General features: G+C 45.9%; 1 protein-coding gene across 5 annotated transcripts in view; it reads left to right on the top strand.

Annotated features, from left to right (window-relative positions):
* FANCM (FA complementation group M) overlaps positions 1 to 17,184 on the top strand; it is a 52,828-nt gene that overhangs the window by 21,721 nt on the left and 13,923 nt on the right. For 4 of the 5 annotated variants that reach the window (XM_015865898.2, XM_015865897.2, XM_032444825.1 and 1 more), the window contains exons 9-14: positions 181 to 368; positions 1,174 to 1,380; positions 3,583 to 3,814; positions 7,420 to 7,577; positions 8,146 to 8,298; positions 15,107 to 17,012. In XM_015865898.2, coding sequence (XP_015721384.1) covers positions 181 to 368; positions 1,174 to 1,380; positions 3,583 to 3,814; positions 7,420 to 7,577; positions 8,146 to 8,298; positions 15,107 to 17,012 — 2,844 coding nt within the window. The remainder of the gene's footprint in view (positions 1 to 180; positions 369 to 1,173; positions 1,381 to 3,582; positions 3,815 to 7,419; positions 7,578 to 8,145; positions 8,299 to 15,106; positions 17,013 to 17,184) is intronic. The other variant, XM_015865899.2, reaches the window with a different exon arrangement.

Raw genomic sequence — 17,184 nt, 5'->3', positions numbered from 1 at the left:
TCGTGGGGTTCTTCTGCAGTACAGGCAGATGTGACTTGGGGCAGTAAGTCACAGCCAGCTGTTACACATCCCTTGCACTGCACCATGTGCATCTAGTGCTGCTCTGCTGTTCACTGCTATGCCCAGCTTACTTTGCTCTGGACTCTTCAGTGAAACACTCTTCTGTCTTTTTTTAATTAGAAGATCAAACCAGGTCCGGGAGCCCATCTGTGAGCACCAGGGTGATGATCTTCTCTTCGTTTCGGGATAGCGTGCAGGAAATTGCAGAAATGCTGTCCCGGTTCAGCCCAGTTGTCAGAGTGATGACTTTTGTTGGGCACTCCACGGGAAAGAGCACGAAGGGCTTCACCCAGAAGGAGCAGCTTGAGGTAAACAGCTGAAACGGAATATTGATTGTATAAATATGATTAATATGGATTGTGTAGTGGTGACCGAGACTTCAAGTATCATTGATACATTCCTAGGTGGTTCAGTTGCTTTCAGATTATCCAAAACTACAGAATGTAAATGGCTGTTTACAAGGTGGGCAGTGATAAGACAAGGGGGAATGGTTTGGAACTGAGACAAGGGAGGTTTAGGTTGGATCTGAGGAGGAAGTTTTTCCCCCAGAGGGTGGTGACACACTGGAACAGGTTGCCCAAGGAGGCTGTGGATGCCCCATCCCTGCAGGCATTCAAGGCCAGGCTGGATGTGGCTCTGGGCAGCCTGGGCTGCTGGTTGGTGACCCTGCACACAGCAGGGGGTTGGAGCTGGATGAGCACTGTGGGCCTTTGCAACCCAGGGCATGCTGTGATTCTATAATCAAACATAAATGCTTGCTCTGGGGGTTTTTTCCCTCCTAGATATGGAAATAAGATAAATCCTTAAGTTTTGATGTAGCAGAGTTTAAAAAGAAATAGTTGTAAAGCTGGGAAGATCAATTTTGGAAAAATACAGTGGTTGCAGTCAGAGTAAGGTGTTCTTATACCCTTGGTTTTAGAACTGAAGGACAGCACTGACAGTATTAGAGTGTGGTGTCTGATCACATTGAAGGAATCGACACATTTGGAAAGACTGACTGAGTTTTGTAGTTTAAAATATGAATTTCTTTCTAGTTAAAAATCTGGCTAAACAGAGAAGAAGTTTGTACTGGGGGCTTTCGGGCTAATCCGTTACATCCATTCTTTTCTTCAGGTGGTAAAACGCTTTCGTGAGGGTGGCTACAACACCCTGGTGTCGACGTGTGTCGGAGAAGAAGGTTTGGACATTGGGGAAGTCGATCTCATTGTCTGCTTTGATGCCCAGAAGAGCCCGATCCGGCTGGTGCAGCGCATGGGCCGCACGGGGCGGCAGCGGCAGGGCCGGGTCGTCGTCATCCTTGCTGAGGGGCGAGAGGAGCGGGTGGGTGTGAGCCTCCATCACTGCGAGACATGAGGGGCCTTGGGGTTGGAGTGCAGTGCTTGTCTTAGAGCTGGGGTACATGGGAGTGCTCTCAGCAATGTCTTGTTTGACCGTGCTGGCAGCTATCGTAGCCTACAGTGTATGTCAGAAAACATGTGTGCTTTCTTGGTGCTAAGAACTTCGACCTCCAGGTTGGATATTAGGACAAATATGTCATCTATAAGAGTGGCAATGCTCTGAGGCATGTTGTCCAGTGGGTGCTGGGTTCACCATCCCTGGAGGTGTCCAGAGCCGTGGGGATGTGGCACTGAGGGACGTGGGCACTGGGCATGGTGGGGTGGGCTGTGGTTGGGTGAGGGGATTTTGGAGCTGTTCCCCAACGTTAATGATTGTGTGATTCTAAGCCTTTGTTGTGAAAAGTGCTTAGTTTGTAAATGATGAACTGGGATGCAGAAAGCACAGGGTGTTTTTTTTGCCAAGGTTACAGAACAGACCATGGAGGAGATGGAACACAGTGCTGAGAGCTGGGGCTGGAAGTGCCTCGCTCTGAGCTGCTGACGCACCGTGCTCTCAGAGCAGTGCTTAGTGGCAGCAGCTTGCGTATGAGGTCTGAAGAGATCAGCTTAAGTGGAAATCTACTTTTGCTAAATTCCTGAATCTCAGCACTCAACTCTGAGCACAATTAATCTCCTCTGAGTGCTGGCTGCCCCTTGGGAAACAAATGTACCGGGGAGAGCTAAGCTGGGAGCTGGGAACTGATCTTCAGCTGTACCAGTGGGCTGAGCAGGGTCAGCCCACAGCTGTATGACTGCAAGCTTAGGACCCAAGATGACACAGTAGTGCTTAGGTGAGAGGAAGCCTGGCAGTCCCTGGGACAGCTCTCTTTGGTTGGGTTGGTTGCAGCGTAATATGAAGCTGCATTTTCACGTTTTCATCTTGCAACATCATCTTGAATGCTGGGCGTTTGTAGGCTCTATCACTGTTCGGGCTGAAAATGGATTTTGTTCTTTGTTGGGTTTGGTTTTGTTTACTTGCTAGGCTGGTTCTCAGGTGGGTTGGGTTTCATGACTGTAAGCTTTGAGACCTGTGTAAGCTAATTGCAAACCCCAAGTTTCAGAGTCTTACTAATATTTGATTTATTCCTATCAACGTTGTGCCTCTGATTTAAATTTGTAGGTAGCTGGAATTTAACTGGTCAAAAGAACCCTGTCTGGGGGGGGAAAAAGCTTATTTGAAGGGAAGAGAATTTAAAATGGAGGTGAATGGTATTTGTAAAGAGATGTTTTCTTATGCTGCTTATGAAGACTGAAGGTTCCACTCTAATGGGATATTGAGATAGTCCCTTACATTCCTTGATGCTTTCTTTAAGCAGTTGCATTTCTATGGAGTTCTGTGTTATTCAAAAATCTCATTCCAATTTCGTTCCATAAAACAACTTTTCTAACCTGTGCTGGGATCCCAGCATGTAACAGTGTGTCTGTGGGCAGTTTAATGGAGCTCACCATTAACGCCTTCCAGCTTTATTCAGGGAGCATCTCCTGTATCCATCCCTTGGAGCCCTGCTTTCCAACTTCAGCTGTCACAAGGACGTTGCTCTGTGTGTTAGGGCACAAGGTGTGCTGTGGGGACTGGATTCATGCCTCAGTTTCTCCGTTCTCATCTTGATTTCTCTGTTGCGCAATGAAAGGAAGTGTAATAAAAGGACTTGAAGCACGTATGATATTAACTAGTAACTTTATACCTTAATTTGCTTGACCTCCTTTCATTCTGATGTAATCCAATTTACATCATCCCTGTATCTATTGCAGATTGCAGATTCCTCCAGGCAAGGGCTGTGTTTCTTGCAAGCGTTGTGCCTGCTTCTGCCTGACTGATAGAATGTGAAAAGCTGCGTGTTGTGTTTCTATTTGGTCTTATTTGCATTAAGGAGTTTTAGGGCACGTCTGCAATTTAAAGGACAGTCACTGTTCTTTGGTACCTCTTAGGCTTTTTACTCCGTTTGCTTTGCATGTCCTGCATAGGCACAAAGAGATGATGTCCTTGTGTGCAACCTGCTGTGGCAGGGGGCTGGGACAGGTGATCTGCAGAGCCCTTCCAACCCCTGCTATTCAGTGGAAGATCCCACAGACACTCAGATGTTGTTTTGCTTTTGATCAAGCCCTGTTCATTTCAGCAGCATATGACTTTTCCTTTCTCTTGCAGACTTACAACCAAAGCCAGTCCAACAAAAGGAGCATCCAGAAAGCTATTTCAGGAAACAAAATGCTTCACTTTTACCAGCACAGCCCGCGGATGATTCCAGAAGGCATAAATCCAGAGTTGCACCGAATGTTTATTACTGCTGAAAAATACGAACCAACCGATTCAAGAAAGCTTTCCAGAGGGAGACCTAGTTCTCTCCACCATAAATCTGCTCTCTTCTCCTCTGTCACTGGTAAGAGGATTATGTTGTTTTCTGTAAGCACTCTGCAAGCTGCTATATCATGTTGTTATCTTACAGCGTATCAAAAGTGCCTGCTCACATGAGTTTGGGTCTCTAGCAGAAGTGCCCTTCTGGCAGCTGTCACCTTTCAGCTGCGTTATTCTGCTCTGACGCTGCCTTCTTTGACATCCTCACATCACAGCTCTGTCTTTAAATGTCTGTCCTTCAGGTCAGACCTTTGTTTCATCCTTCTCCGTAGAGCTCTTTTGGAGAAAGATAAGTTTTAATAAGGGAAATGTTCGCTGACAGGGAAAAAGATTATAGGGTAGGATGAAAAAGCCAAATGTTACAAATACTTGGAAATCATTCACAATCTCTTTTATTAAGTGCTTTTGGTATTTTCAAGACCAGCAGCAAATGCTTTGAAGGAAGAAGCTCCTGAAAGGTTTGAGAAGTAATTAGTAATTAGTAAGTAATTAGACTTAGAGGTTAGTGGTTTTTAAGCTCTTCTGAATGCAGAATTTCTTATTATCAAGAAGCCTGAGCACAGATATGTGGAAGCAAGCTACAGAATCATGCAGAAATTATCACTTTCCTCTTTGGCTGCAGAACAGTTCCCATTTCAGCATCTTTTGTGGGACAAATGTGAAGGAGAATGATTAGGATCAGTAAATCAGTCTGTACATACCATCCTCAGCATAACCTGTCTGTGGGTCTGCCTGTGCTGCAGACACGGCCATGGCACAGCTCTGATGCTCCTCCTGATCACTTTTTTCCATGCCTCTGTAAGACGTGCTTATCTGGGCTTTGCACACGACCCAGGCAGCACCCAGTAAGGAAAAACAGTGGTGGCATAAAAAGATACAACTTGTAAGAACAAAGAGCAGAGCAGAATGTGGAATTAATCATTGTAGAAAATCTGTCTGTCCGTCCTAGAAAATAGGACTGAGAGGCACAAGGTGCATAGAGCAGATAATTGGCTGAGCCTGTTTCCTGCTGAGGGAATAGCACTGGGCAGGCTGCAACAATTACCAGGTTCCTTTTGTGCAAAGTAGGTTAGCAGCAGCCACAACTGAAGTACTTGGTGTGGGCGGCGAGCTGTCCCTGGCTGAGGATGGATGGCATTGACTGCCTGTCTTGCAAACAAGTGCTACAAGTGTGTAAATTACTGATTCTTTCTTCATATTGAGCACCAGCTTTGTGTTCCGGTCCCCTTCATTACTGCATGAAGCACTGCCTGCTGCCAATTTAAACAATATTCAAGGCAAATCTCAAAGCAAAGAGAATGTTCTTCAATTTATACATTTTCCCATTCTCATCCAAGTTCTCCCTTCCACGCTGGAAAGCTGAAGGTGGAAGAACAAGCTGCGTATGTTCTCATTTATCCTTCCTTGCTCTTGATCCTTCACTTGTTCTTGGGGTTCATCTGGTGTTCACATTTGTCTGTGGCAAACCTTCAGTCTGCTCCATGTTCCTTCCCTGTGTGACAGCAACTGCACCTTAAAGGAGAAGACGACCAAATTCCAGCTCCTGCTTTCCTGCCTTAGCCTGAGATGTTCAGGTGTTCAGGTCAGACGTTGGGCATTTCTCCATGCTGTATGGAATTGTTTCTGGAGAAGAGCTGAGCAGCCTGTAAGTCAGGCATTAATCTTTGCTCTCTGCAAGCCGAGGGGATTCTCTTCCATTCTCCTCTCTCACAGAGACCTGTTGTGTTTTGTCAGGTACAGAGTACATTGTATTGCCTGAAAGTTTGTTCTGATAGGAACAGAAACGCAATAACTCGATTACTGGGCACAGAGCTTTGGAAAGTAGCTGTTACTGAATGTTGCAAGCTATTGGAGGCCTTCATGCCTATGTAACCTTGGACAGTAGGATCCCTGTGCGTTGCTTTGGCAGATGGTATCACAGGATCCTCATGCTTTGTCAGAACGAGTTGTCCTCTGGATCTGTAACAGGAAAACTGAAGTCATCTGTTGTTCCCATTGTTTCCTTTAATGTGTCTGGATGGCACGTTCATCACCTGAACTTTTACAGAAGGTTCTGCTGCACTGTTGTGATAACTGTCTTCAAGAGCAGCCAGAACTGTCCCAAATCGGATGTTTGCCTGAGGTTTTTGCTGATGTCTGCTGTTTCCCATCTAGCAACTTGCTGTTTGAAGTGTCTCCTTGGTTCCAGTCAGCTCTCTTACTTCTTGAAGACATGTTTGAAGCAAGGCAGTGGAAGTCCCTCTGGGCTGGCCGAGGGCATTAGGCTCCAGATGGGACTCTTCCTGGCCTCTCCTTTATTCCTTTCCCAGGCAGGGATGTCCAGAGCTTCACATTGATTCAAAAGACTGACATACTGTCTTGATGTGTGGGTGCTGGGTAGTTACTGCTCAAGCAAACCTAACACTTAACTGTTCTTATAAATAACAGGAGCTGTGAGACAGGCTCTTCTGATAAGTGTTTCTTGATTTCTGTTTCCTACGTTTTGTCTCTATTCCTCCCTGAATTGGGTCTCTGAACATCTCCTTGGCTTGGGTCAAAAATATTCTGGCAGCAATAATAATCTTCTGGGGTTGTTTGTTTAGTTTTTTAACCCTGCACCAGGGCCTTGTCTTCAGTCAGCTGCAACACAAGCACTAACTTGGCTTTCACCTGGCACTGATGCTCACAGAATCACACACAGAATCACAGAATGACCCGGGTTGGAAGGGACCTCAAGGATCATGTAGTTCCAACCCCCTGCCTGGCAGGGCCACCAAACATACACCTTTACTAGATCAGGTTGCCCAGAGCCCTGTCCAACCTGGTCTTGAACACCTCCAAGGACGGGGCATCCACAACCTCCCTGGGCAGCCTGTTCCAGGGCCTAACCACTCTCCTAGTAAAAAACTTCCCCCTAACATCAACCTAAATCTTCCTTCTTTTAACTTAAAACCATTTCCCCTAGTCCTGCTATTATCAGCCTTTTCGAAGAGTTTACTCCCCTCCTGGGAGTAAGTTCCCTTCAGGTATTGAGATGCCCCATACTTCCCAGTTGGTGTTATGAGTGTGTACACAACTACAAGCCCTTTGCTCCTTCCTGGGAAATTTTCATAATACTTTTGTTTCTGTCCTCTTGCTCATCTACATGCCCTGAGTGGTTTAAAGCAGAAAAGAGATCCACTCGAGAAATGACTAACAAATATTTTTGTCATAACAAGTAATGTTGCTTTCCAGTATTCCAAGAGTAACTCACACAAACAAGGTACAGCACTTCCCCCACAGCTTAATTGCAGTTTGTCCCTGCAATTACATTTAGAAATCACGGAGAATTATGTTTACCAATTCAAGCCAGATGCTTTCCCTGTTTGCTATACAGACTTCGAGGCCAGTTGGTGTTTGAATGAATGTCTCTCTACTTGTATCTGTCAGTGTTACTTTATAGGAGGCCTTTCCCAAAACAATCTGTGGATGGGGCCATAATTACAACACATACAAATGTCTGTTTTGATGCTTTGTTTCTGACAGCAGATTCTCTGTATTTGATTTTGCTCATGGCAAAAAGGAGGGATCTTCTTTTGACTGGTGCTATACAGAGTATTTTCTTTTTCCTTCTATGTATTGCTTTCCTTACAGCATTTTCTCCCCTTTCAGATCCAAAGGAAATGCACTGCCATGGGAACTGGTCTCTGTCACCTGGGGAATTTGAAATATGGGACAGGCTGTACAGACTTAAAGAAAGTGATGGAGTGAAGGAGCCAATACTGCCTCGCACTCGCTTTGAGACCTTAGAGAACCTGGATGAAACATCAGTGAGTTCAACCTCTGTGTAATGCTTTTTTGGCACTTGGCCTAACAGAAGCACTGAGTAACAAAGAGTTCGAAGGATGCCTGTCTTAAAAATGCAATGTGGGGAATTTCTTTTAGGTTTTGAAGATAAGAATTTAGGAATTAGATGTTTGAAATGAGCCTATTAAAAACAGGGGAAAAAAAGTCACCCGGTATCCAGAAAGTTCCCTTCTGCTTCAAAGACATTCTAGCAGGATGCACTGTACGACAGTTTTTCATTCCCATGTTTATATAATGGTGTGACTGTTACTGATGGAAGATTGAAGTTGTACAAGCTGTCTTTCATTCAGCCAAGAGAACAGGAATTACTGTGTCATTTCCCTGCTGAAAGCAGCCTGTACATTGTGAGCAGCTCTGGCAACACAAAGCCTGGGACTTTTTAATTTCCCACACCAGACTTCAGCATTTGTGATAATATTTGGATTGTTTCCTGTGTTGTTTGCAGTAGTTATTGTCCTTGACAGAGAAGGAGGCACTGGATTTGCTAAACAATCTCTTGACTAAAATCTCCTTGTTGATCTTAAACTGCAGAAACCTGAAGAGGAGGCGGCTCATAAACTGTCCTTGTCTGAGTGGAGTATTTGGCAGAATCGTCCTTTTCCTACAAGTATTGTTGAGCACTCTGAGCGCTGCTACCACTTTATCAGTGTTATGGAAATGATAGAAGTGATGAGACAAGAACAGGTAAGGTGTTTACATTCAAAAACATGCACGTCTATGTAATACACAGTGAGGATACTTGAATAATGAGCTCTCATTCTGCATGGTCACCAAAAAGGTCACATGGAGTGCCAGCAATGCTAGCACTATTCCAGGATGTAATGGGAATTGGAAAGAGCTTTGTAACATCACAGAATCATAGAATAGTTAAAGCTAGAGGTCCCTCTGGTCTCACCTTGCCCCAGCAGAATCACCCCTGAGCTCTGCACAGGGCACAGCCAGAGGCCACATCTCCAAAGGGAGACCTGCTGTGCCAGCTTGCTGTCACCTGCACAGCGCTGAAATACCTCCTGATATTCAGAGGGAGCATATTGTGCTCCAGGCTGTGCCCATCGCCTCTTTTCCTGGCACTGGGCACCACTGACAAGAGCCTGGCTGTAGGTATGTATGGGCACTGAGGAGACCCCCTGAGCCTCCTCTGCTTCAGGCTGAAGTAAATCATGTATGTGCATTAAACGCATCACATAAAAGTGATTTCCATGTTTTAAGACAAGTGTGTTTTGAGGCTTTTTGTTTTCTGTAAAAGCTTCAATTAAAAACCTAAAAATTAAAGGATAAGAGGAGAGTAGTCAACAAATGTAGATGAAAACCATTTGGGAGATGACAGTTTTGTTTGTTAACTCTTATATATAGCCTGTATCTCTGTGTATAATGAAAGGCACATATGTACACAACAGTGCTTGTAGATGGAGAGTACCTGAAGTTGTTCATTATTTTTTTCATTATTTTTTTCTTCCATATTCTTTACTCATATTGCTTTTTACTGTGTTGAAGTTTTCTAGGTCATCAGAAGCTGTTGCTAAGCTGCTGGAGTTTACTGAATTACTAATCTAATCAAGGAAGAGAATAGAGACATTGTAGTTGTGCTCTTTGCTAGGAAAGTATATTAATGGCAAGTTGTAAATAGATTTTTAGAGCTGAGATAAGCTTCTCCATCACAGAACAATGGCAGTCTTAATTTCTTTTAGGGTCTGTGCTCCTAAGTTTGGGTTAAGAACACACTGTGCGAGAGAGACAACTTCAGGGTACAGAGAGAGCTGAAGGAAGTCCAGAGATAAATCACTGGTGATAAGCCCTGTGCACCTTTCTGCCTCTGTACTGCTTAACTCTGGGAAGATTGTGAGGTTTTAAATCATGCCCTTCTGCTGGATTTGATTCAAACCTTGTTTAGAGTCCTGTTCTGTTTCACAGTGGGACCCTGGGCTGCATGGTGCTTGCTGAAGGCATGGAGACCAGGCTGCACTCAGTGCCTGCTGTGTTGGTGTGCTGTGCCGGGGCAGTGCAGCTGCAGCTACATCGTGTGTGCTCAGTGTAAGCACACAGATGGGTTACTCTGAATTCCAGCTCTATTTTCTAGACGACTTTGGAGCTGAGCATTCTTGGCTAAGGCTGTTTCTGCAGCAGGTGGTGATTTTCACTCCTTGCTTTGGTATGTGAGTGTGTTCGGGAATTGTAGGACATGCTTTTGTTGGGTGGTGGGGATGGATAAAGGGATGTCACAGCTCTGGGAAGTTAAACTTGAACAGAAGCTCAGCCTGTAAGAAAATCTACCTCCGATGTTGGTCTGGTCTGATGGTGAGTGGGTGGAAACCATAACGTTCTAGCAGAGCTTCAGGAGCTTTTGCAGGCTCTGCAGTTACAGTGCACCCATGTTCATACCATAAATATTCCATAGCCAAATATATCGTTGCTAATCTGTCTGACGTTAACTTGCAGTTCTTAATAGCCGAGGGATAACGCCGAGTACAGTCAGAGCTGCTTCCTTAAATAGCTGTGACGGAGCTTCAAGCCACAGTTCTATACGTTATTTTCTTACTTGGGATGAAAATACAAAACCAGGCGAAGCGTTGTTTCCGCTGAATAACAAATGTTCTGCGAGTTTCTAATGGACATAATTATTTCTTGGGAAGGATCTCGTTCAGAGATCAGTAACAGCTTCATACGAGCCAGCCCTGGGGTATGGAGGTGTTTATGGGACTAAATGCAGCCCAGACTGTATCAGCACTGAGAGTTTTCTTTTCCTTGTACTCATCCAATTAATGCTTCCAAGAAGCCTCCAATGCCGCCATGTTTTACATTACCTTTAAAAAGATTCAGAGACTTACATGTTTTTAAATGAAAGAAGTGAAAATGTGTGAAATAATTATGATTGTATTACAATCATATGCTTTTAATAGTGTAGTGGAAGAGTAGGCGCATTGGAGAGGGGATGAAGAATGGTTTCCAAATAAGAGCCCTGCAACATACCCATCCCTGCAGAAAAGCCTTTAATACCTGCCTGCCTTTATTACTGCAGCAACAAGGCAGATGGGCCTGGATTTTCTACCGACTACAAGCAGGGATTGTCCTGTAACATGGGAACAAATGGAGTTGTCCTCATGCAAAATAATAATAGCTTTTCAGCATTTTTGGGAATTAAGCTGTACCTCTGAACAAGGTCAGGGCAAAGTAATCACTTCTGCTGGGATGTCATCTGCCCCAGCTCCTGAGGAGATGCAGCAGGAACCTGATGTGCAAAAGCATTCTTATTTCCTGGGGGCAGACAATTGTTAATGACTCTTGGACAGTCCTCATGCTGTCAAATGCCAGAGTACCACTGCCAGGATCCATTTCCCACTGAGGGCTGAACTTGGAAGTTTCGGTCAGAACAAAGACTCTCCTTAGAAAGAGAAGAGAAAGACCAAAGTCTCCTGTTAGAAGGATTCTTTCTTTCTCCCTCGGGTTCTCTCTGGTACCAAACACCTCGAGAGATGCCATTTAGGGGATGAGGTCAGAACTGCCACTAAAATCCTGTAATAGCTGGGCTCCAAACCTGGCTTAGACTGCAGTGAGCAGATAAACCAAATACTTTCTCTTGGGGTTCTCAACAAGATGCATGCAGAAGTGTCCCTGCTCATTCACTGCAGAGAAACAAGCAGGAAAAGCAGTGCTTCGTGGTGTGAGTGGGAAGGAGCTTTGCTTTGTCCTTAGGCAGTGAGGCTGCCAGGCAGAACTAGAGAGACCCAAAATCTCGGCTCCCCAATTAAAACAGTTTATTTGTGCCATATCAATCCTTCTGATCTTACTGCCAGATAATTTTGAGCTCAAACTATAATTAAGACCTTGTTTAGATGGTTCCAACCTTTAATTGCAGGTGCTTTGTGTTGAATGCTCCTATGGGGTTTTATGCTCACAGTGAGAACAGGAAAGTGATTAGGCAAAAGATTTTGGGGTGTCAGCCATGTGAAAGGGCAATGAATGGGACCGGGAACTGTGTGGCACCTGGAAGGGTTTAGCTGTGCTGATTTGAGGTGATGTTCCTGCTGTGCTCACTGCTGACTCCTTGATCCTGTACAGCGCTGCATGGAAGTCTTGGCCAGAGTCAGGTATATCAGCCAGAAGGACTTTTTTCCAACTAATTTAAGCATTCTCAGTTTTCTAGATATCGTGTCGTACCATAGGGAAACCAAGGAACATGTAAAACATGCGATAGAGGGTTGGCAGCCTTAAACCTGCAGGCAAGAGCAGCTTTGTGTGCATTCCACGTTGTGATATCCATAACACCACTGCACGCCTCCACCTGCTGATTCCCAGCTTCTGTTGTTAATGTTTTCACTCCTGTTGTCCCTCCCTCTGTCAGTGTGGGACTGGAGCACATCCCAGAGCCCTTGGTGTGTAGGTTCTGGCTGCTGTTGGTTTGTGCTGTTTGGTTCCATTGTGTGATTTGATCAGATTCTGGGAGGGAGCTGCAGTGGAATTCTGCATTTAGGTCTGTGCATTTAAGTAGCTGCGTGCTCTTCCCTAAGGTAGAGGTATGTAGGTAAATAACTGGTTGGTCGTTCCTTAAGCTGATACAGAAAACTGATGTGGCAAAGCTCTTCTCCACTAATCATTCCCAGGGTGTCAGTCCTCTGGTGCCTCTTGTAGGTGCTCCTCTACGCCAGACATCACTGAAGGTGCTATCCATATATTGAGGGATATGGAAATACAGGAGCAAGTTTCTCTCTGTGTTTCTGTAGAAATACACTGCGATCACCAAGTCCAACCATAGAGCTGTCACCACCATGCCCACTGAGCCATGGCTCCCTGTGTGTTCTACCCTACCTGGTGCAGGGACATCCCGGGCTGAGAAAGGGCAAATGTCAGCTGTAATAACCTGTGATGTCAAAGAACAGGGCAGTCTGCACTACCATCACACACCTCTAATGCAACTAGCTGCCACTTCTGTACTGAAAGTCTTGTGAAAGAAGCAGATGCTAAACCTTAGGTTTGTTTGTTTTCTGACACTTTGTTGTTCTGGAATATCTGCTCTGCCTCTTTGATGACACCTACTGATGGCTGTTAGGCTGCAGAAGCCTGATTTTACTAATAAGTCTTTTAAAGTGTGTTCTTGGTGCACAGCCTGATGTTCTCTCAGCGCTGTGTGTCAGTAATGTTAGTATAAGCAGATAAGCAGCTGCCAATGAAGAGGAGCAGGTGGTGCCCTGTGAGGAATTCCCAGCTGCTCCCATCAGCAGGGGCTGGAGCTGTGGGACGTGGCAGTGACTTGGTGTGAGGATGTGTTTGTGGGGACAGTAAGAGGGAGCTGGTGGAGGATTGGTTCCAAAGGAGCTGCCTGAAAGCATGGCAGTGTTGGAACTGCTAGATCCATTGGTAATTGTTGTCAGCAAGAGAAAGAGCACAGCTGCTGCAGGGCAAAGTGGTTTTTATGTCATTAGGCTTCTGCAGTGAATCAACTATGGGTCGTTTTAAGGGTCTCTGGCTGAATATAGTGAACTTGAACATCCCCAAAGTGTTTTTGACAGCATTTCTTCCTCCAGAGCATCAGGAGAAGCTCTTTTAGTAGGCGTGAAAGTGGCTGGAGGAGAACTGATTCCTCTGTTATCCAGAAGTCTTCCAAAGAAGGACAACAGAGCTGTGAGGGGCCTGAAGCACGCAGCCTATGGGGAGCAGCTGAGCGATGAGAGGTGATGGCCTCAAGCCAGAGGCTCAGGTTGGATTCTGACAAACATTTCTTCTCCCATAGAGCAGTGCTGCAGTGTCACAGCTGCCCAGGGAGCTGGGGGGGGTTAGGGGTCACCGTCCCTGGAGCCATGGGGATGTGGCACTGAGGTCATTGGGCATGGTGGGATGGGTTGGGGTTGGGACTGAGGATCTTGGGGATCTTTTCCAACCTCTGAGGAAGTTTAACCACACCTCAATGTGTGTGTTCAAATATCCGTTATATTCCAAGCAATAATTACAGCCTATCAGTCTTTAATCCCTTTTATATCTGTTGTATTCCTACAATGGTTAGATACTTCAGTCAAAGCCGTGTGCCACATTCAGTCATTACTTACATACACCTGGACATACACTGTCAGCACTGTTACCTTGGCAGCCAAATGCACGATCTCTGAGGACGTGTGCAAGGTTTGTTTGACCAGGTTTTATTGGCTGTTGTTTGTTACTGCTCTTCTTTGTTAATAGATGAAAACTTCCCTATCCTGTGTCTCTGTTTTGGCCATAAACAATCATTTGGAACTCACCCCTGTTTGTACTCATTGTTTTCTGTTCTGCTTTGGCAGTAACACTTCTTATGAGTCAATGTGTGTAGTCCAAGGATCTCCTTTACATGCTCTTTGTGAGGAATCCTGGCTTTTAATTTCTTTGGATATACTTATTTGTAACAGATGGGCTAAACACAGGCAGTGAGTGTGTGGCAACTGAGAACCATCTTTTGTTGTGGCGAATGGAGTGGGTATTTCATGGCCCCAGCATTGGAGCCCCTTCCCCCTTCTCCTCCATTCCGCTGTTCTGACCTTATGGAGATGACATACTTCATCTCTGAGGCACAGATGTCATTGCAGTAAACAGGATTTGTAGCCAGCTGTGCCCCTGACCTCAAAACAGTCCGTGCACTGATTCTTCCTTATTCATTCTGATTATTATCCTTTCTGTGGCCCGCTTGCAAAGTTCATATTCAAAACTAAAATGATAGATATTTATTATCACTATTATTACTAATAGTTGAGCAATGAACTCTTAATACTGGATAGTCTGCTTTATCTACTGCAGCCAGAGCGTATCCAAAGCTGTGTTGGGGTGTAAGCTGTTCCCATAGGCATGGAAGGCAGCCTGGAATCTCAGCCCCGGGCAGTTCCCAGGAACACTCCTGGAGGAGGCAGGCAGCACTAAATGTAGGTGGGACTTTCTGCCTCGTGCAGTGGGATGGATGGAATGATTTTCAGAGTATTTTTCAGCCTTCTTTCCCATGATGGCTCCCACAAGGAGCCTGACAGCAGAAGACAGCTTAGCTGCAGGCAGGCTGGCTGGGGAAGATCTGGCTCTGTTGTTTAGTAGAATCATACACTCATGTTGGAAACGACCTTTGAGATCAGCAAGTCCAGTTTCTTCCCCGTCTTGGGAAGGGATGACCAGATGGTCAAGGGTGAGGGGTGAAGGGTGGAGGGGTAATGGATGTTATGGGGAGATGCTGGAGTTTGAGCAGTGGCCGGCACAAGCTGAAGCAGAACCGCTCTAATAACGTTATCTCGGGACTATGAGTGGGTTTCAGGAGTTTCAAGGACCTTATTTTTTTCAGGTTTGACAACTCAAGCATGAATTGCAGTGAGACATTTTCTTTGAGAGCTGTGACCTTAAACGCAAAGCATTTCCTCTTTTGTTTTTTCTTTTTTTTTACCTTTCTGAAAACCCCTGTGTTGTTTTTGTCCCTTGTTTTCAATATTCTCATGACAAATCCTTGCGGGCCTTTTTGCACTTATGGTACGTACTACACCCTGTTTTTCACCAGGGAGACTGCAGCTATGACCTGGAGCTTCAGCCTCACCTACGCATTGAAGACGTTCATGGTCTAAGGAATAAAAGCCATCCTTCCACAACCAGTTCCATGTTAGCTCAGAAGACTCGCTTGTCTAAAAGAGACATGGCACGCACAAAAAGGACGTTTGTACCTGATATCGGTGACCATGAGAGGGAATTCTTCTCTATATTTAAAACAACGAACACAAAGACTCCCAGAACAACAACTGGGCTGGATTTGGAGGAGCCTGAGTTGCCTACAGACACCGAAGCTTCAGAGCCCTTCTCAACAGGAAGGTTCACTCCAGTGGAGAGTGCTGACCTGGGCAGCCAAAAGGAGGAGGAAATAGAGAAGGTGATGTTTGACTTAAATGAATTTAATGACTTATGTGACGATGGTGGAAGTCCTGTAACTCATGAAAGTGCAGCAGTAGAGGATCTCGGGTTGTTAGATAAGTGCTGCAGTTCAGTGGAGCCGAATCACAGAGATCTGGGCTATGGCAGCTTCACAGCTGAGAAATCGCCTGTGTCCTCTGACTTATTTTACCTCCCAGAATCACACGTGGATTCCTTTGTTCCTATGAGCTCCTCTGAGGAGCTTTCCAGGCTAGAAGCAGCGTTTTCCCGTGTGAAGAGGCTGTTAGCACGTTCTCCTCCCCCTGTCAGTGAACTTGAAGATTCTGAAAAGTTGTTGAGACATGAGGAAACACTGTGCCCTCTTCCACAGCTGTCCTGCAGGAGTTATTCAGGGCAACTGCCAGACAAAGACTTTCCCTCTTCCTTAGAAGTCTCTCACTCTCTGCTGCCTGCTGAAAGTCCGGAGCTGGAGGTCGCTGCTGACCCAGGTGCTTCTGATAATCCCTGCCTTTCAAAACCTGCATCGTCTTCGCCAGCAGCTGCTGGTGGAGCCAAGGAGAGGCCTCCATGGGGTGGCAGCTTCCACAGTCTGTTGGGCAAGGAGGGATTCGGAGCAAATAACACAAATAACCCTTCAAATAAACACTTTGTTCAAGGAGATTTAGAGCCGAACAAGAAAGATGTGACTGTTGATGAAGAGAAGAGTATACATCTGTTTGAAGATGAACATGTCTATGAAGCAAATGATGAAATGACGTCTGTGAACGTGGAGCCTTTGCTCAGGTCGGGTTCAGGCAGACACACTGCAGGGCCAGACCCAAAGCTGCTGCCCTCAGGGCCGGGCTGCCCACATGGGGACACAGCCTGCAGGGAAGGGGCAGCACGGGGGGAAACAGCACCCAGGGGAGCGTGGGGCCATGGCAGTGTGACTGAGCAGGCCCTGCACACCAGTGACCTCTGTGACTATTCTCAGGAGCTGTTTTCTGTTAACTTCGATCTGGGGTTTTCCATTGAAGAGTGTGAGGAGGAAATCACTGAAGGCATGGATGCCATGAATGCCCCCGAGTTAAACAGTGCCTCGGGGAGTCGTGCGGGTGTTCAGCTCACCGCCAATAGAAAATCTCTGAATGATGGCTGCAGGATTCAGACATCACCAAAATGGGATTGCAGAGATCTGGAGGGAAGAAACGTTTCCACACCACGGCTTCAGCAGAGCAGAAACGTGAGGGACACAGCAGTGCCCGGGGGGACACCAGGGGGCAGGACGGGACGGCGGCCACAGGGAGCCTCACCTCCTTCACCTCCTACCCCAACGGGCAGAAAGGTGAACAGTGCTGAAGCTACTAAAAGGATTTGTAAGAACGTGTTCTCTGCTGTCACGGAAGAAGTTCCAGAGGTTCGTCCTATGGATAAAGAGAATGCAAACTCACAGAGAAAGAGCTTTAGGAGTTCAGCCTTGGATGCGCTTGATCCCACTGGAAGAAGAACTGAGAACCTGGAAGGCACCAACCTTCATACTTCATGTGTGTTTCCTGCAGAAGGTAGGGAATTCAGGGTACCGTTACCTTCATGTTTAACAAGTACTGCTGAATCCAACATCTGTCAGACTCCAAAAACCCTGGGGATGTGGCACTGAGGGATGTGGTCGGTGTGTGTGGTGTAGGTGGGGTTGGCCTTTGGGACCTTGGAGCTCTCTCCTCCTCTCAGGCACCT

This window comes from Coturnix japonica, chromosome 5 (genome assembly GCF_001577835.2).
Source record: "Coturnix japonica isolate 7356 chromosome 5, Coturnix japonica 2.1, whole genome shotgun sequence".
NCBI lineage: Eukaryota > Metazoa > Chordata > Aves > Galliformes > Phasianidae > Coturnix > Coturnix japonica.
This window is presented reverse-complemented; position numbering and strand designations above follow the sequence as displayed.